Source organism: Alexandromys fortis, unplaced genomic scaffold (assembly GCF_014885135.2).
Source record: "Alexandromys fortis isolate MF-2015 unplaced genomic scaffold, M_Fortis_MF-2015_v1.1 scaffold_158, whole genome shotgun sequence".
In the NCBI taxonomy this organism is placed as follows: Eukaryota; Metazoa; Chordata; class Mammalia; order Rodentia; family Cricetidae; genus Alexandromys; species Alexandromys fortis.
The window spans coordinates 816,972-837,321 of NW_026068039.1; the positions used below are offsets into that span (position 1 = coordinate 816,972).

Sequence of the window (20,350 nt, forward strand, 5' to 3'; positions counted from 1 at the left end):
TGTTTTTGTTTTCCATTTCAGTTATATCTTTGGAGGCGGGGCTTCTAAAATAAAAGTAAAGACTGAAGTGACGTTCAGTAGAGTGCGGTTTAATAGACTGGACCCTTCCCGCCTCCCGCCCCCCGCTCCCCCACCCACTTTCATTCTCAGCATGCCCCTAAAAAGAGCCCCACCCTCACCAAAAGACACTCCTGTCAACATAGGGCATAAGACATGGGCTTGACCATAAGCCAGAGGCTGCTGCCTGGAGCTGCTCTAGAGGGCCGTGTCGGACGCGGGGTCCTGCTGCGCCCCCTGGCGGGAGTAGAACTCGTCCGTCATGCTCTGCGGGATGCGCTTCAGCATCTCTTTGGGGAAGATGCGCAGCAGTTTCCAGCCCAGGTCCAGCGACTCAAACACGGTGCGGTTCTCGTACGGACCTGAGGACCAAGCGTGAGCGTGAAGGCCTCGCATCCAGAAGGGGAGGGCCAGGCCGTCCCGGTCCCGCCCCCTGCCGCGCCCCACCTTGGGTGATGAAGTTCTTCTCGAACTTCTGCAGAAACTCCAGGTAGAGCAGGTCTTCCGAAGTGAGTGCCTCCTCCCCCACCACCGCTTTCATGGCCTGCACGTCCTTCCCGATGGCGTAGCAGGCATACTATGGAAGGTCAGCGTGGGCTCACCACCCTTGCAGGCTGAGCTCCCATTGCTGGGGATGAGCTTTGCCCATACGGGAACTTCTTGTTTAGGTGGGACTCCCAACCCCAGCTTCTAAATCGAGGTTGCTGCATCCACCGCTCCTCTCCTTACCAGCTGGTTGGAGACATCTCCGTGGTCCTTTCTGGTCATGCCCTCGCCTATGGCCGACTTCATCAGCCGTGACAGGGACGGTAGCACGTTGATGGGGGGATAGACCTGGGGAGCGGAAGAGAGGAGCTGGTGGCAGGACCCAGGCTCTCCCTTCCTTCACCTGCTCCTGCGCGCCCTTCTCAGAAGACTCCTGTTCATCCTAGGGAAAGAGGGGAGCTACATTCCGCCTACTTTAATCCCCATAGATTCTAGGTCTTGGTTATCAGGTGGAAGAGAGGGGGGTTTTCTACATAGGTGAGTCCATGCAGGAAGGGAGCTGGAGCTAGGGGCAGCGAGATGAAATTAGTTAATGGAACACCCACATTTCAAAACATTTAATTATTTTACAAGCAAGTTGAAGATGTGTGTGTGTGTGTGTGTGTGTGTGTGAATGCGTGTGTGCATGTTTTGAGACAGGGTGTCTTGTAGCCCAGGCTATCTGGACTCAGACTTGCTTTGTAACTAAGGATGACCTTGAACTTCTGATCTTCCCACTTCCACCTACCTAGCACTAGGATTGCAAGCTACATTGCCTGGATTATGCAGTGCTGGGGATGGAACCCAGGGCTTCCTACATGCTGGGCAGTCCCTTAACCAAATGAGCTACAGCCCAGCCCTGTCAACCCTATTTAGTGTCACCAAAGCCAATAACCTTGGGAGAGAAATGCTTTATATTTAGTGCTTTCCGAATGCTTCATATATGCTAATGTACCCCACTTTGCTTTCTATAGGCTTCATATATGCTAATATACCCCAGTATGCTTTCTATATGCTTCATATATGCTAATTTACCCCAATATGCTTTCTATAGGCTTCATATATGCTAATTTACCCCCAATATGCTTTCTATAGGCTTCATATATGCTAACGTACCCCAGTATGCTTTCTATATGCTTCATATATGCTAATGTACCCACACCCCAGTGCATGGGTGTGATACTTAAACAGGGACCCAGAGATTAGAACATTTTCTGAAGGTCATATAGCCATAGGCTAGCCATGAAGCACAGGCCCCCCAGTGTCTAGCTCTTGATAGTGTAATTTTGGACAGGCTTCTCCTCCTTCTTGCTCAGGAATGATATATGACCCTTTTTTGATGTCTTGGTGGCAAAGGGGCAAATATGAAGAGAAAGGAGGTAGCTATTAGGAGGAACAGTACCTGCCGGTTGTGTAGCTGTCTGTCCACATAAATCTGTCCTTCTGTGATGAAGCCAGTCAAGTCTGGGATGGGGTGGGTGATATCTGGAAGCAAATACCCTGTCCTCAGTGTACGGAAGCTGGGCTCTCATCTGCCTGGGGACACGTGAGTTCTGTTCTCAGCATGGGAGTGATGGGGTGGCTGGTGGAAATGGACGGTGGGTTCTGGAGGGCAGGAGGTGCTGGAGCTACCGTCATTGGGCATGGTGAGAATGGGAATCTGCGTGATGGAGCCACCCCGACCCTCCACACGGCCAGCTCGCTCGTAGATGGTGGCTAGGTCTGTGTACATATATCCAGGGAAGCCACGGCGACCTGGCACTTCCTCTCTGGCAGCAGAGACCTGCAATACCCACAACAGCACGGATTTCAGAAGGTGAAAGGCTGGACTCAGGAAGGGAGATTAGGAGGTTGGACTGAGGAAACAGAAGAGATTAGTACCCGCACAGGCTGCGACTGAGCCCTGACCCCCCCCCCCCCGGAGAGAGTGAATTTATTTTATCGGGGTGTCTGTGAGACCAAGGGAGAAACAGGGAGGGGTGGTTTGAATCTGACACCGGAAGCCAGCGTACCTCCCGCAAAGCCTCTGCATAGGAGCTCATGTCAGTCAGTATGACCAGCACGTGCTTCTCACACTGGTAAGCAAGGAACTCAGCTGTGGTCAGTGCCAGACGAGGGGTGATGATCCGTTCAATCCTGGATGCAAGCAGGACAGGGCTCAGGGAGCCTGGCGACCCAGGCCTGGGCCCCATGAAGCCCCAGAATGGAGTGTAAGGTCAGCTGGGGGAATGGGGGCAGGGGAACAGGTGAGATGAGCCCATCCCGGGACTCCTGGTCAAGACAATGGTTCTCAAGAGTGGACACTTCCTGGCAACACCGATGCTCTCTGTCCAGTGTCCAAGGTGAGTCAAAACTGTCCTTTCCTGCTTGAAGCTCTCCTGGGTTTCAGCTCCGGAGTCTGGGCCTACGGACCTTCCCTTAGCAATGCCCTCTCAGCCTCCAGAATTCTGTTGTTTAGTTTGGGGGTACCCTTAATACTGGTGATAGGTTATTCGATTTTTAATTTCATCCATGCAAACCCCAGATTTAAACTTCATCTTCAAAGCTTTCAAAACAGGGCCTTTTCTAAATAAATGCCACAAACAACAGTCTCCCATGATGACCTTGAGATGACACAGGGCTGAGAGGTTTCCTGGCTGGGGCAGCTGCTGCAGCACAGGTGTGAGGAGCAGAGGGGCAGGTGGGGTCCTGGTCTGGCTCCGTACCCTGCCCAGGCCTCACTTTCCCTGTCTGTACAATCAAGGGTTATCCTCACAGCTCTGGCCTAGGACTGCAGTTCTGAAATCCTGAACCCCAGTGATCCAAGTCTGGGAAAGCAGAAGGCCTCAGGGCAGTCTGAGCATAGGAAGGACTCACGTAGGGTCATTGGCCAAGTTCAGGAAGAGGCAGACGTTTCCCATGGTTCCATTCTGCTCGAAATCTGACTTGAAGAACCTGGCTGTCTCCATGTTTACCTAGACAGGTAGCCAGGGGAGCCATAGGCAGGCCTTGTGGCCAAGGGCGGGGCTTAGCCATGACCGACTTTTCTCAGCAAAGCTTGGGACTGACCAACTTAACAGTCATTAGGTGTACAGGTAAATCGTCATTGAGGTGGCCATAGGGCCCAAGAAGGACTCATCAGGTCCCCTACAAACCTCAGCCCTTTTAACCTCCAGCTTCTTCTTGTCCCTCCCTTGGCCAGCTACTTCCATACCCAGCTCCTCAGTCTCCAGTTGAACCCTCTGAGGGCCCTTGGTATCCCCTTTCAGAAGACATCTTGTTTCTGTAGGTTCCCTGGGCTTCTACCCCAGGCCAAGTATGGTTCATCTTATAACTGCTGTGGCCTTGGGATGCCTCCAGGATCACTCTGCCCTGGTCACTGAGTCCATCCCTACCCACTTTAGTCCTGCTGTGGTCTCTATCTCCAGAGTGGGATAATCTTCAGGGGCCTCTCAGGGTGCATGACTCAGTGTTCCCCGTCAGAATAGGCTGTGCTAGAGCCCAGGAAGGCAAGGCTGTTTCTCACGGTTTCCAGGACGTGCCTCCAGCTCCACCTACCCCCATGGCTGCAAAGACAATGGCAAAGTTGTCCTCGTGGTAATCCAGCACTGCCTTGGATTTCTTCACCAGTCCGGCTTGGCGACAGATCTGAGCAGCAATCTGAGACAGGATGGACCAGGAAGGAGTCGGTCAGAGCCAGAGCCCTGTGACATCTGGCCTGACGGGCATCACTTAAGAGAATGGACGGTTAGGAACTTTGGCGGGGGAGAATCCAAGCCCAGAAGAGCGGCAACTTCCCTGGGTCTGGCGGTCTTTCTCAGGGTTGGAGACAGTCTGGATTGAAGGCACCTGTCCCAAGGAGCAGGGCAACGGACCCAGAGAGCAATAGTCTCCGTGTGGACTCGAGCAGTTTAACTTAGTATAGCTGGGCCTCTCAGAGCCTGCACCTCCCACAGCCTGCTGGAGCCGTGTGAGGCTAAAATGTGTGTGGCTGTGAGAGCCTCTGTCCCAAAATGTGTCGGGGAGGGAGACTCGAGAGAGGGTTGACACAGTCAGGAATGGTGAGGAAGGGGTATCTCGAAGTCTTGTCGCACCAGTGGCTCTGAGAGAACCACATGGTTCTTGTCTGGTGGTGGCAGTCAGGCAAACACTAGTATGAGTACAGCCTAAGACAGGCTGCGGCTCAGCTGAGCAGGACTTCTGCGCTGGAGTCCACTCGGGCTCTCTAAAGCCAGTGAGCACTCCATTCACTGGGGACAGCATGCAGCCTTTTCCAGAGGCAATGTGTGCCTGTGTGTATTGTGTGTGTGTGTGGGGGGGTCTCTTATGCAACTCTGACCCTTAGCTGACAGGAAACAGCAGCCAGGGTGGATGCTACTCTTTGCTCAGCACAGAAGTGCTCTGGGGTAGCCTGGAAGCCTCTGCTTGTTCCTGATCCTTGCTTATGCCCCCCTTACCTCATTGTGGGGGAGCCCCGCTGCAGAGAAGATGGGGATCTTCTGGCCACGGGCAATGCTGTTCATGACATCAATGGGGGAGATTCCTGTCTGGATCATCTCCTCAGGGTAGATCCGGTCATGGGGATTTATAGGCTGGCCTGGGAGGGTGATCATGGAGCCAGGTTCAGGCTCCAGCCCTCCCATGCACCACCAACCACCGTCTTTCTGCCAACCAGCTGTTCAACAGCCCCTTCTGCAACACGGAAAAACCTGCATGTACAGCACAGCATCACCCAGGCACCATGGCTCTTGTGCATATGAGATGCAATTTAGCAATGGAATTTCCTTTCATTTGAATTGCTTCAAGTTTAAAAAGCCATGGCTCCATACTATCTTAGATAGCACTGCCCTAGCACCTTAGCTCCCTGCAGCACCTAGGCACCAGAGTGATGATCAGAGGACCAGAGGGAGGCTCAAAGACTATGTGTGAACAGATGTGTGCTTTGCCACGAGCCTGCTGTGTGGCCCTGGTCAAATGAGGGAGCTTCATAGGCCTCTATTACTGCCTTGGAAAACGGATGGGTTGGGGAGTCAGGAAGGTTTCCTGAGGAGCAGCTGGGATCCTGGGACTGTAAGCGTCCCCCTCTCCAGCTCCCAGGACAGAGCACAGGGAACTGAAGGCCACAGGGGTGGCTGGCGGTGCTGTGCAATGACAGAATGGGGTGCTAGGGGCAGTTTGGGGTTCTGTGGTGGGTCTGGGCACAGAGGCCTTTGCTGTCTGCCTGTTCATCCGGCCAGCCGTGGGGCTAACGATGCTTGGCCTAGGTGTGTGCAGGACGTCCAAGGCTGGGTCCAGAGATGACGGCTTGGATGGGCAAGTGCCAGGGCTGTGTCCTCCAAGCCGTGCAGAGCCTCCACTCTCTCACCATTGATGTCCAGAAAGTCCTCTGCCATGACGACAGGCCCTTTGTCAATGGGTTTGCCAGAACCATTGAAAATCCGACCTGGGAGGGAAAAGGGGTTCAGGAAGGTGTCAGGGTTCCCAGTCTCTGCACAGCTACCAGCTGCTCATTCTCCTCCGGAGTCCCATCATCCAGTCTCCTTAGCCCCCAGCTATCACACATGGCCAACTTCCATGACTGTCCTTGCAAAGGGCAGGGTGTCTTCCTTCCTCTGCTTGGAATTTTCATAGGCAAGGCAATTTGGAGTCACCCTGACCACTGGCCTGAGCCCAGGTTGATCAGTAATCAGGATCAGGCCAGGTAAGGGAGGGCTTGGTCAACCCTTTCAGCCTGGCCCCCCAGTAGGTGGCTTCCAGCTGCACCTGTAATGACTTAGCCTCACTCCTTCATTATTGAGTGTGTTCTGTATGTTGGGTCCTGCCCTAGGAATGGGAGCGGGAGAGAGACAATGTAACCTCTGGCTTCAGAGGGCACTTAGGAAACACATGTACAAGCAGTGAAGGGCTTGGTTAGAAAAGCCAGGAGGGAAAGAAGAGCACCCACCCTGCCACTCCTCTCTCACCCAGCATGTCCTCCGACACAGGAGTCCTCAGGATGTCCCCTGTGAATTCACAGGTGGTCTTCTGGGAATCGATCCCTGAAGTCCCTTCAAACACCTGTGAGTGATGGCTTGTTATTCTGAGAGGGTAGTGGAGAGAACAGGGCCTCCCACTGCAGGCCCTCAGCACGCATCTCTGAGCAGAGTAGCCATTCTTCCCTCCCAGGCTTGTAGAATGGGAGTTTGCTCTCCCCATTGCATGCTTACCTGAACAATGGCTTTGGTCCCAGCCACTTCAAGCACTTGGCCACTCCTCTGAGTCCCATCCGGGAGGGTAAAGTTGACAATCTCAGCATACTGGGCAAACTGTTGGGAGAAGAGCCACCGGGGTGTAGCCCATGTCACTTCCCATTTCTTCTTCTGGTCTTAAGCTACTGTCTGTCTTCTTGGGCCCTGGTGTGAGGGGGCACCCTGGAGAAAACTGGGACTTTAATCAGAAGCACGTGTTTGAGCCAAATCTACTTCCTTACTGCAAGTTTGTGGCAATGTCTAATTATTTGCGTGGCTACCGAACCTTTAAGTCATTAACACATGAACCTTAGATTTCTCCTCTTTATAAAACAAGGGTGCTAAGAATAAGCCCCACCCCACAAGGCTGCAGTGACCAGGATGGGAACCCTCCAGGCAGGCTGTTAGTGCCAGGTGGGGTGGGGTGGGATGGGGTCCGATAGCACAAAGTGGCCACTGTGGCCACCCAGGTCTTCTGGGCACCGAGGAGCACACTTGTCACCAGAAGGAAGACTCCCAGTTTTCCAGGTGTCACCATGAACTAGTAACAACCTATTCCTAGCTATGGAGCTGGGGTTAACATCTGTGTAATGGTTAGGAATTTAAGCAAAAATCAGGTTAATAAAATACATTAGGGACTCCTATGGCGAAAGGATTTGATGAAAGCATTTGAACAGGCATTTCTCTAAAAATGCAGAGATGGCCAGTAAGCAAGTAGCAACATGTTTATGTCCATTCTTCTTGGTCAACAAGAAAATGAAAAGATACCACTGCACACCTGCTATGGTGGCTGGCAATAAAAAAAGCAGATACAAACACACACTACGGGGATATGGAGAAATTAGAACCGTAACACGCAGTTCCTCAAAAGGTTAGAATAGAGATCCTATTTGACCTAAGCAGTTTTATTCTTAGATATCTACCTGAGAAATAAACATATATATACATGTGTATGTATATATATATACATACACATGTATATGTATATAATCTGTGCACGAATGCTCATGGAAGCATTCATAATAGGAATAGGGGGGAACAGGGCAAGAGGATCTGATGCTGTCTTCTGATCTCTGTGGCCATTGCATTCATGTGCGCGCGCACACACACACAAATAAATATAAAATCTTTAAAAGAAAAGAGAACAAATATCTATTAGAAAAAGAACCTACAGCAAGCTCTACTAATATTCAGAAAACAATAAAAGCAATATATATATATATTAGAAGAAATGAATGAAGACTTAGGCAAATACAACTCAAAGCCAAACCAATTATAATTTAATAAAAAGATTCATCTTTTAATTTTTTTTGAGACAAGATCACTGACTAGCCTGGAACTTGGTATGTAGACCAGGCTGAACTTGAAGGCACAGAGATCCACTTGCCTGTCTTCTGAGTGCTGGGATAAAAGACTTGTACCATTTTGGCTGATTCTGTAATTTCTTCAACCTTTTCACATTTATTTTTCCATATGCTTTTACTCCATTCAGACAGATCACAAGCTTCATTTTTTATATGTAAAGATGAACTTATATATAAATAGCAGAATTAACATTATTGGATATTGAATTATGCTGATAACCATATAAAATCCTTTCACACATACTATTTTTATTCCTTTTAAACTTGAGTAAGAATCTGAATTTTAAAGCTATTAAATAGTTTAAAGCATCAGTCACAGAGAATTGTGCCAGGAAGTTCTAACAAGCAAGAACAGATAATTTGAAATTTGCTTAAGCTCTTCAAAAGCCTGGGGGAAAAGGTACTGGGTTTAATTCATTTTATGAGGCAAGTGTGATCTTGACACCAAAATAAAACTCTTATGGGCAAATTGTAGGCTGCCTGCTCATGGACAGAGATCGCCTAATTGAACATTCACTAAAAAAGACCAAATCACAAAGCCAAACCTAAGGGGAAAACAACCAAAACAAGCAAACCGGAAAGCAAATTTAAATGAAGATAAACACCCAGCATTTCAGATTTCAGGAATACAAGATTACTCTATCAGGGAGCCTACCAGTGAAGTCCATTTTATTAATCGATTAAAAGGTTAAAAAATCAGTATTCCAGAAGTTGGAGGAGAAAATTAAAAAATTATCTGTGGAAGTCTAAAGATGGCTCAGTGGTAAAAAGTTCACAATATCCTCTAACTCCAGCTGGCCCCTGATGGTACCTGAACACAGACGGCAGACATGTACACATACATACATACACACAAATGAACACACACGGCAGACATGTACACACACATACATACACACAAATGAACGCACACGGCAGACATGTACACACACATACACACAAATGAACACACACGGCAGACATGCACACACATACAAACATACATACACACAAATGAACACACACGGTAGACATGCACATACACACAAATGAACACACACGGCAGACATGTATACACACATACAAACACACAAATGAAAATAAAAGCTGGACAGTGGTGGCACACACCTTTGATTCCAGCACTAGAGAGGCAGAGGCAGGCAGATCTCTGTTGAGTTTGAGGCCAGCCTGGTCTACAAGAGTGAGTTCCAGAACAGAGAAGGAAAGAAGAAAGGAAAGGAAAGGAAAGGAAAGGAAAGGAAAGGAAAGGAAAGGAAAGGAAAGGAAAGGAAAGGAAAGGAAAGGAAAGGAAAGGGTGTTAAAACCCTGTGGTAACAATCAAAACCCAACAAAACCACTGTTTAAAAATAAGGACTATGGAGCCAGAGAGAATCAGCCCTTAAGCGAAGGCACAAGGTACCCCAGAGTTCAAGGTTAGCCTTCAGACATAGTGATTGTGGCCAGCCTGGACTACAAGAGATCCTGTCTCATAATCCAATAAAAAAAATGGAGTAAAGACCTAAACAGAGAACTTTTAACAGAGGAATCTAAAATGGCAGTAATACTCTTAAGGAAATGCTCAACATTCTTAGTTATCAGAAAAATGCAAATCAAAACAACTCTGAGATTCCTTCTTACACCTGTAAGAATGGCCAAGATCAAAAACTCTAATGACAACTTATGCTGGAGAGGTTGTGGGACAAAGGGAACACTGCATTGCTGGTGGGAGTGCAAGCTGGTACAGCCCCTTTGGATGTCAGTGTGGTGATTTATCAAAAAATTAGGAAACAACCTTCCTCAAGGCCCAGCAATACCACTTTTGGGTATATATCCAAAGGATGCTCAATCATGCCACAAGGACATGTGCTCAACTGTGTTCATAGCAGCATTGTTTGTCATGGCCAGAACCTGGAAACAACCTAAATGGCCCTCAACTGAAGAATGGATGAGGAAAATGGGGCACATTTACACAATGGAGTACTACACAGCAAAAAAAAAAAAAAAAAAAAATCACGACATCTTGAAATTTGCAGGCAAATGGATGGAACTAGAAAACACCATATTGAGTGAGGTAACCCAGACCCGGAAAGACAAACATCATATGTACTCACTCATAAGTGGCTTTTAGACATAAAGCAAAGAAAACCAGCCTACAATTCATAATCCCAGAGAATCTAGACAACAATGAGGACCCTAAGAGAGACATACATAGATCTAATCTCATGGGTAGTAGAAAAAGACAAGATCTCCTGAGCAAATTTGGAGCAAGGGGACCATGAGAGAGGGTTGAAGGGGAGGGGGAGAGGTAGGGAAGGGATCGGAGAAAAATGTATAGCTCAATAAAATTAATTAAAAAAAGAAAAAAAGAGATCTTGTCTCAAAAAACAAACAAAATACCCAGAAAAGAAGAGGAAAAGAAGGGGTGCCGGGAGAGGGCTCGGTCACAGATGAGCACACACCCAGGCTCTCCAGGGATGTGGGATGGTGGTCCAATCACTTACCTATCAGAGCATCACTCTTGTCCTGATCCAGGATCTGTGTGTTTGTTTACTGGTAGTGCTGAGGACAGAATCCCTGTGTGCCCCCTAAGCACTCACTCTGCGCCTGAGACACCCCTTTTGGCAATATCTACCTTAAATGCAGCTACCAGAGAGGAAGCCAGACACAGAGCAAGCAAGATGTGACTGCCTCACCGAAAAAGGTACCAAGCCACGTGGCTAACACAGACAAGAATTATGGGCTAATATAAGTTATAAGAGTTAATAAGAAGCCTGAGCTAACAGGCCAATCAGTCTATAATTTAAAAAAATGCAGCCACCTTTTGAGCATACAATTCTATCTTTGTTGCTCTCATCAATGAATCAATATATTTTATTTTATTTTTTTTTTTCGAGACAGGGTTTCTCTGTGGTTTTGGAGCCTGTCCTAGAAACTAGCTCTTGTAGACCAGGCTGGCCTTGAACTCACAGAGATCCGCCTGCCTCTGCCTCCCGAGTGCTGGGATTAAAGGCGTGCACCACCACCGCCCTACCTCAATGAATCAATATAAAAGGATGTGTATTCGTGAGCTTTTTCTAACAGTGGAACCCATAACCAGAATGGGATTGTGGAATAAATCCATATTAGTCTTTTTTCCTCTTTGCTGTGACAAAAGGAACTTAAAGAAGGCTTTGTTTTGGCTCTTGGTCTGAGAGGATGCAGTCTACCACGTAGGAAAAGGCTTGGGCAGAACGTGAGGTCACAAGGAAGGATGAACCCTGGTGCTCGGCTTTCATTTCCCATTTCCCGTTTTTGTTTGTTTGTTTTTGTTTGTTTTGTTTTGTTTTGTTTTGTTTTGAGACAGGGTTTTTCTGTAGCTTTGGAGACTGTCCTGAAACTAAACTAGCTCTGGTAGACCAGGCTGGCCTCGAACTCACAGAGATCTGCCTGCCTCTGCCTCCCGAGTGCTGGGATTAAAGGTGTGCACCGCCACCGCCCGACCCCTTTCCCTTTTTATTCAGCCTGGGATCCCCTTATGGGATGGTGCCATTCACAATTTGGGCAAGTCTTCGGTTCTCAATTACACCTGCCTGGAAATGCCCTCATGGACACACTCAGTGGTCGGTCTCCTATATGATTCTAAATCCTGTACAGTTGGCACTGAAGATTAAGCACCACAAATATCAGTAAACCCAGAAACACAACCTGCTAGGTAACCATTCAGCAGGAGTACATGCATCTCTCCGCACATGCGCTGTTCACCTGACTATGAGCATAGCCTGCAGGTCTCACAGCTGTCCCACGGGACTGGAGACAAAGGGACAGATGGTTAACTGTCTTTGTTTCTCGGGATACAAGAGCATGTATTTTTTTTTTTTTATTAAAATGTAATAACATTTGGTGACATGTTATAGTGCCACAAGTTATCATTGTCTGCGGCTGTCATTTTGTTCCCTGATGGCCACACACTACTGACCTTATGGGTCAGGGGAAAGTGGCGGATGGACTAGTGACTAGGGCGGGCCCCTCGCCCAGGGCTTCCCTGCTCAGATTTGCAATGATGACTGCCACTGATGGTGTCGTTTGTACTGGTGCAAAGATGACACGAAGGTGTCTCCTCATCAGAGCGCTTTCTTGCCCCTGCGGGGTGGGGTGGTTCTAGGAGAGGCCCTCCCCAACCCGAATCCGAAGTGATACGAGGTGCGGAAGTCCAGTTGTTTGGCGTCTCTACCACAAGAGAGCGCGCAAGAGCAGCGAGACAGAAGGACACCCCGGTAAAGCGTTCTACAGCAAAGTCCCGCTCCTTCCTCCTCTGCTCTGAAACTACCGATGTCCTCAGTGTTTGTCCTTTCGCTGGAGAGTAAGGGCTGGCGGCATGAAGAAGAAAATTCAGGCCACCGAATGTTAACTCGGGCCTAAAAGAAACAAGGCAATAAGCCCGCTAAACAAAATCAGGCAGGGAAAGAAATGTAGCTCAGATAGGATGCTTGCCTGGCGTGCATTAGACCCTGGGTTTGATCTCTAGTGAGTGGGGCGGAGGGGGCGGGGGAGAGAAAAAGGAAAAGGGGGAGACTGGCCAGTCTGGGTGGAACAGAATTTTCAGGGTCAGCACTCACCCCAGCCTGGCCTTGAATAGTGGTGTAGCCTCCCACAGACAAAGTGTGAAGAAGAAACTTTGCAGGAGACTTGAGGGGCGACAGAGTTAGAAAGAATAAAACAAGACCCCTGGGTGGGAAGCTTAAAAGAAACCCTGGATATGGCCTAGGGGCTAGGAAGGAGATTTAAGAATCTTACCTTGACCTGGTCCAGCACCACGAGAGGCCCATTGACACTGCACACTGTCCTGTAGGCTGGGGGAGGGGAAGAGTGGGTGAGGTTCTCATCTCTAAGTTCCACTATGTTCTAACACAAGGAAAATGTATGTGCGTTCACTGAAACACACAGACACAGTCACTGAGACCCACGCGTGCGCGCACGCGCGCACACACACACAGAGAGAAAGAGAGAGAGAGAGAGAGAGAGAGAGAGAGAGAGAGAGAGAGAGAGAGAGAGAGAGAGAAGCATCCTGTCCCTTGCCTCTGTGCACCCCACCTCCTCCTCCTCAGGCTGGGCCATCAGGGTCATTAGCTGTGACAGCGCCAGCCACCATTGCTGTAAGGGTCAAGCCCCTGCCACAGACCCCCCACTGTCTCAACACCTGCAGGATGCTGGAGGAGGGCTTAAGGGCAGAGGCCTCCTCGGAGTCTTGCCCAGGCCCCCTGAGCTCTCCACCCCCTGTGCTCCCCTCTGGCCTCAACCCCCACCTCACCTACTCCCTCTTCCCATCTCCACTTGAATTTTCCAAAAGCCTCTGGGCACAGCTGTGGCCTCCTGGGCCCTTCCCAGACCCCACTGCCCTCCCTCCACCCTGCACTGATGAGCCCTGTGAGGTGAGGGTGCTGTAGCCATCTGCTTCCTCCACCAAGCCTGGCCACCAGGTCCCATCACTGGGCATCCTGTTGTGAAGATAGCAGAAAACCAGGAAGAATCTCTCTTCTCTTCTTCTTCTTCTTCTTCTTCTTCTTCTTTCTCTCTCTCTCTCTCTCTCTCTCTCTCTCTCTCTCTCTCTCTCTCTCTCTCTCTCAGAAGAGAGCTGAGCTCACAGGATGAGATCCAAGGACTATCAGCTAGGAAGCCTACCTCTGGCCCTGCTGGGGTTAGCTCAGGGACTCTGAAGAGGGTGTGGTTCCTGGACCGGGGCAGAGGAGGAGTACCATAGCTAGTCTCTCCCAGGGAGTCTATGGGGCACCAGTGATACAGTGGAGACAGTAATTTGGCCAGACCAGATGAGTTGGGTGCTGGGAAGAAATTGGGTCACTCACAAGCCACAGAGCTCAGGGGAGGTGGGCACAATGGGCCCGGGACTGAAAAGCCTGGCTCAGAGTCACTGGCATGCCTGTGGCACATCTTGGGAAGGGGCTGCCCTGAGCCCCACATCAGCCCACACCGTCCCACAGCAGGCCTGGCCCCAAAGGGAGCCAGTGTCCCTGTTCACGCCTGGCCAGTCATTTGAGCTGTTTCCCAGCACATGCGCAGAAAGATCGAACGTACAAGGCCGTTTTGCTGGTCTCGGCAAGGACCCTCCTAGTGTAAGGACTGTCTGTAAACTCCAGGCTGCGCCCAGAATTGCCACAGTAGGATGTACCATCCCCTGCCAGAGCTACCTACTGCCTCCTATCACCTTTCTTCCCTCCGCTCCTGAAGGAGGTCCACCTTTATCCGAGGCAGGATCCAGGAGAAGCCCCTCGTGGGGTGAAGGGCTAGCTCAGCACCCTGCATTTGTCCCTCAGGCCACCCTACCACCCGTGTGCAATGGCTCCCCCTCAGTCTCCCCCCACCCCTAACCCCCTAAGACGACTTCTACATCATGAGGTACATTCCCTTGGCTCCTGTCCTCCCCCTCTTCCTCCGCATCCTGAATCCTTGGAAGAAACCCAGTGTCCCCCATTGAAGGGCTTCTTACAGATCAGCCCAGGCTCTGTTCTTCCCCACTCCGTCTCCCCCCCCCCCAGGAGTCTTTCCTTCTCCCTTCCTTTCTTTAAATTCTAGTGTTGAATGCCATCCAGCTGCCCCTAGGCAAGGCAAACAAATGACAGCCCAAGTGTAGAGCCTAATATCCAAAAGAAGGGCAGAATGAGCATGGCCTTACTGAAACTCTAGAGACGAAGGGTAGGATGGATGGGCCACACGGGGGCAAGATGGTCAGGTGAGGTAGGTGCAGAGCCCAGTAGGCAGAAGAGATGAAAGGTGGAGTGGCCCCGGGGACCAGAGTAGATGCCCAGGGAAGAAGCATTTTCAAGTCAGGGGAACCCTCAGGTTAAGGGGAGCCTTCCAGCCAGCCCCAGGGAGTTGAGGAAAGTTCCCACTGCAGAGCTGAAAGAACCCCTGGCTGCTAACTGCTCAGTGCCTTGGGGGACAGAGAAGAGGGAGGTGACTCAGGACTCCTCTAGGTTGGCTTCCAGTGCAGGGAGAGCTGTCAGGGATGGATGGTCTCTGTCTCACTCTGCACTCAGGAAAGCACTAAGTGGTTCTATCAGTTCATTATTTCCAAATGTCCTACATCAGAATCAACAGGTATCCCCTTATCCCTAAACCAAACGGGAGTCCTGATGACCAGCGCAAGGGCCACACCCCCAGCTCCTGCCTGCTGAGGACCACAGAGGAAAAGGTGAGAATGTATGCAGTATTGAGGGCAGGGGTTGGTGGTGGGGTGGGCACGACAGACACTCTGAGGGTAGTATGGAGTGGAGCTGGTGAGACCAGCAGAGGCAGAGCCAGGACCAGCACTCCACCAGGGTGGGGAAACTTTTGGACTGGCAGGTGAGTGTTTCCAAGTCTGGGAAGAACTGGCATTTTGCTAGATCCATAGAGCTGGGGGGAAATCAGCAGTGAGTCAGGGTCAAGGGTCTACAGGGTGGGGTCAGAGCAAGTGGCTTGTCTCAGGAGAGATGAGAGCCACAAAGCCCAAAGGGATCACTCTTGGTTTCACAACCTTGGGAGATAGCACATTCTGCTTTCTTCTTTGATAGCTTTTTGTCCTGTGAAATCTGTTAGGCTTGAGGTCCAGCAATTCCACCTGGAGATGGAGGGTAGGGAATTATAGCCTGAGCACCCTGCCTGAGTGAAGGAGGAAGGGATGGAGGGTGCGATGCTGGGGGTACCCTGCCTGATGTGAAGGGGACTGGACAATGCTGAGTGGCCTACCCCACCCTCTGGGAGTCAGGTTGGAAGATCTTAGCTTCCCTCAGGCCAGATCACCTGGCGACTACCATGAGGTCTCTGAGTCTCCACTCAGCACCACAGCCTTCTTTCCAGACTGCAGGATCCACTCCTAGCTGGAGGCGGGAGTGGCAGAGCCGCTGGAGGAAGGCACAGCTCTCCTCTCTGCATTGTGGGTCTCACTGTAGAAAACACAGATTACAAGGTCTTCAGGCCTTGCCCCTGCCTGCCTCCTGCAGTGCTTCTCCCCTGGAAACCCCCAGGACCACAGACTGGCACCCCAAGGGAGTGTAGACCCCAACACAAGACTAGATCTTTTCTCAGAACCATCTGATTTTACTGGATGTGTGTGTGTGTGTGTGTGTGTGTGTGTGTGTGTGTGTGTGTGTGTGTGACAAGGTTTCAATCTACGGTCTAGGCTTCCTTGGGACTTTCACACTTATATATCAGGCTGACCCCAAACTCATGGCAGTCCTCCTGCATCATCCTTCTAAGTGTTGGGATCATAGGTGTGCCAGCACACCCATCTGTGAATTGTCCAGTTAGGACTCGGGCAAAGGGAAACTGAGGAACAAAGACAGCCCTGACTGGTGGGCACCCTGACTGGTGGGCACCCTGACTGGTGGGCACCCTGACTGTGCCCTTACATGGAGAGCTTCAGCTGGTGCTGGAGCACTCAGGGATTAAGTCGCTGCCCACCCAGGGATGTACCACTTGACCCTGAAGAAAGACACAGGGTGATGAGCTGCCAGGAGCCCTCGCTCCGCTGACCTCAGGGCATTCCCTGAATGGGCTTTCCCCAGACTTCAGCGGACCTCTCCCCTGGCCCACCCCCTCCCATTGTCTCTGACACTGAAGTTGTCTTGGGAGTTGCAGTGTGGAAGAGAGCTCCCTACCCCCACCTCCCCACAGCCTTCCCTCAAAGGCTCAGCAGGGCCCCTATGAGGTCCTAAGGTCCTAATTAGTGCTGGACCCGCCACACCTGCAGTGTCCTGTCCCCTCCCTCAGCAGGCTGGAGGCCAGGGTAGGGGCAAGCCTAGGGCAGAGGGTCTTGCTCATCCACCCCCATCCCAGCTGGGGGATCTAGGGGAGGGGGTCACCGCTGGAAGATGGTGGTCTTGGAATCAGAACCGACTAGTTCGGACTCCACTGAGACTCTCAAACCCTGGATGAATGACATGACCTGACTCCATCCCTCCAACCAGGCTGTCACGTGTCCTTTTGCACAAGCTGTCCACACCCCCACATGTAATGCTCCCCAGTGATCCCACGTTGCTGCACTACCTCTACAACAGGCCAAGGCCCTGGGGGAGGGCAGGTTGCTCTGCTGAAGGAGGACCCTGCTTCAAAGGTCATTATTGCCAGCACTCATGTCCAGTCCCAATGCTTGGAGTTTCAGAGTAGAGGGGCCTAACTGGAGGAGGAGGGCAGAGAGGGGACAGCCTGCCTGGGGGGGGGAGGATGGGAGGAGGGCAACAGTACAGGGGAGGGGCCTCTGGACTCTTTCCATTCCTACTCTTGGCCTGGTCTCCCAGGAAGAACTCCATCCAGGTACCCAAGATGGATGGAGGAATATGAGGAACTAGACTGAGCCAGACTAGGAGGGTATCCTGGAGGGCTAGCCAGCCCCTAGGCCAGCCCTACCCTGAGGGAGGACTCTCAGCCCGTGGCAAGGTGAGGGTACCTTGGCAGAACCCAGAGGACACACTGTCACTGTGGATGTGATCATAATGTCTTGGGTGGGGGGTGGGTGTCAGGACCTGCAGGGTGTTGACAATAAATAAGTCAGGAGGAAACTGGTGAGAGCCGCTCTATCTTAAGCCTTCCCACCTGAAGAAAAAAGGGGGTGAGGGGAGGCTGCACAAAGGTTGAGCCAGGAGATCCTTGTAGATCCCTGCAAGGCCACATTCCAGAAGGAAAGCTGAGCCTGGAGGTCCAGGCTCCTGCTCCACCCAACCTGGCAGCTCTCCTTTGCCCACAGGGGGTTGGGCCTGCAGGAGCAGGGTATCACATGGCCCAAACTCTAGGCATAATGGGGCTCCTCTCTCCACTGATTTCTGGGTCCTGGTGACCCAAGCTTTTGTCTGGGGGAATGTCTCTAGACTCTATGTCCATGAGGCAGGGCCTTCAGGGCTCCTTGAGAGACCTGGCCTGCCCCTTTCACCTTTCTCAGTAGCTGTGGCACACTGTGTCTGTCTCAGCCTCAGCTGGTCCCAGATCCAGGGCTCTGTCCCCTGAAGGCTGAACAGACTCTGCTCGCTCTGAGCTCAGCTGTCCAATGCCCTGTATATAGCCACACCTTCTCTGTGGGCCTGGGGAGCTTTGGAGTCAGCAGGAAGAATGGGTGACTGTGTCTAGCTCCTTCCTGTCACCCAGCACACCCTGTTAGGAGGAGCCTGAGGCTCTGCTCAGCTGGGGCCACTCAGGCTGGTTTACTCCAGCGAGCTGGGCTGCCTGAGACTTTACCAGAGAGAGTGACCTTGGACAAGAACATGGTGGGAGGTGGCTTTGGCCCTGTGGTCCTTGCTGTTTTTTGTCCCTGGCATTGACTTGGGCCACCCTTACAGATCAGGCCCAGAGCTGCCTGCTCACAAAATGAGGAAGGCACACATGTATGAACAAGTACATGCTCTTACCCCAACAGTATCCACACATTGCCACAGTTACATGTGTTCTCATATATCATGTAAGCATAAGTTCACATATGTTCTCTCTCCCATTGAACACACATGTACATTATATCCAAACATGCGTGTGCACACGCATGCGGGCACACACACCTCCACCCTGTGTGCACAAGCACACACACACAGTTGTACATTTTGCCCTCCCCATCCCCCCGTGGAGAATGCCGTGCTAGTAATGCTTCTATGTACAGATTCTCTCCCCTAGGAGATGATGCAGGCACAACTCACTGGCTACTGAATTCCTCAAGTCAAGTGCTGACTACTCTGTTACACACATCACTGCAGATCCGTTTGCCCACTCATACATGCCCACATGTGTTCTCATTCCCTCCCTCCCTCCCTCCCTCCCTCCCTCCCTCCCTCCCTCCCTCCCTCCCTCCTACCCTCTCTCTATCTCTCTCTGCTTTCTCTGTCTCTCTCAAGCTCTCTTTGGACCCTGGGTTTTAGATGGGGTCCTGATGATAACAGTTGCTACTTGGCCCTCTCCTCAGCCTGAATGGGAGCCTCCATCCCTCCACCTGCAGAGGTGACCCATGCACAGCGGCTGCCACTGCACAGCTGGACCTAGAGTCCCCTGACCTCTCTACTCGGTCCTCCTTTTCAGAGGTGAAAACACGGTCCCAGCAGCTGGCTCCTCTTGCCAGCTGGACATGCATACTCACTGACACGGGGGTGGGTGATGTAGTTTCGGGTCACAGCCTGTGTATGCTCTCGAGCTGTGACTGGGTCACAGCTATTGCTGGTGAGTTCCCCAGGCCTGATGTCTACTTTCGTGGCCATGGCGTGTGGAGAGCTGGGAGGGAGTGCTCGAGCAGGCTGGTGGCAACCCTAAGACTTCAGTTCCTGCTGGAGCTGGAGCAGGCTGCTCAGCCGGTGCCAGCGGCCACCCCTCCCCTTCCTTCTGTCCCTGCCCCCCACCCCACACCCCTCCTCTGCCAGGTTGACTGTAAACAGGGAAGTTGGCACGCACCAACTCTGAAGGTTTCTCATGCCCAGGCTGAGCAGATCCTGTAGTGGCTGCCCCCTGGGTACCAAAAGCAAAGAAGGACAGAGCAAGGGGCAAGCATTCTTTCTACCTTCTGTGCCCAGATGTCCCTCGGCACAGCTCCCACAGTGAGTGTGGCTTCAGCTTTGCCTTCTTTCAACAAAGTCCTTGTCCCTCACCATTTGACTCCTTGGTCTCCTCATGCCCTAGTCTTGTCTTCTCACTGTCACCACAACCTGCACCCTTTGTGCTGAGCCATACCGGGTCCCTTTAAAGTTCATCTCCTGGTCAGTTCCAGGCCACCTCCTGCAGGAAGCCACCATATTCCCTAGATCAGTCTGAGCTGTCGGCCATGCTCGCCGCCCCCTCCAGCACTGGTCCTCTCTCACACGCCATTTTACCATTCTGACAAAGAACTCTTCTGGTGGGGGCTGGGTGTGGCTCCAGAGGAGCAGGTCCTGGTTGATGCTTCCGTGGGTCTACACAGCAGGGGAAATGACATGAGCTTTCGTCTGTGGTCCCAGTGTTCGTTTGCTCTGTGACATACGCTAGATGGGAAAAGGCTGCCATTGCGGGTAGCTAGCTGTGATGGTTAACTTTGGCCTCCAGCTCGACAGCACTTGGAATCATCTAGGAGATAAGCAGAGTCCTCCCAACTCCTGCCGCCACCATGCCTTTCCCACCACAGTGTAATCTCAAATCACGAACCAAAACAAACTCATCCTTTGGCAGGGACTTTGTCATAACCATGAAAAGGCAACGCATATAGAAAATTGGCACCAGGAGTGGAGTTGTTACTACAACCTGGCC

General features: G+C 51.3%; 1 protein-coding gene across 1 annotated transcript; it reads right to left on the reverse strand.

The window, feature by feature from the left end:
* Positions 1-205: 205 nt before the first annotated feature.
* On the reverse strand, positions 206-19,367 carry Atp6v1b1 (ATPase H+ transporting V1 subunit B1). The gene is made up of 14 exons (XM_050165418.1): positions 19,218-19,367; positions 12,905-12,960; positions 6,768-6,866; positions 6,525-6,618; positions 5,927-6,004; positions 5,019-5,158; positions 4,120-4,221; positions 3,439-3,536; positions 2,595-2,718; positions 2,215-2,365; positions 1,985-2,067; positions 787-891; positions 505-634; positions 206-419 (listed from the first exon to the last, which is right to left on the reverse strand). The coding sequence occupies exons 1-14, from the start codon at positions 19,333-19,335 to the stop codon at positions 256-258; spliced, it is 1,542 nt and encodes a 513-aa protein (XP_050021375.1). The 5' UTR covers positions 19,336-19,367; the 3' UTR covers positions 206-255.
* Positions 19,368-20,350: the final 983 nt, after the last annotated feature.

Excerpts from the sequence above, each read along its gene's own strand:
- Atp6v1b1 (XM_050165418.1), bottom strand. The coding sequence starts at position 19,335 with ATGGCCACGAAAGTAGACATCAGGCCTGGGGAACTCACCAGCAATAGC. Across the intron at positions 3,537-4,119 it reads TTGTCTTTGCAGCCATGGGG|GTAAACATGGAGACAGCCAG; the intron begins GTAGGTGGAGCT and ends CTACCTGTCTAG. Across the intron at positions 892-1,984 it reads GACAGCTACACAACCGGCAG|GTCTATCCCCCCATCAACGT; the intron begins GTACTGTTCCTC and ends TCCGCTCCCCAG.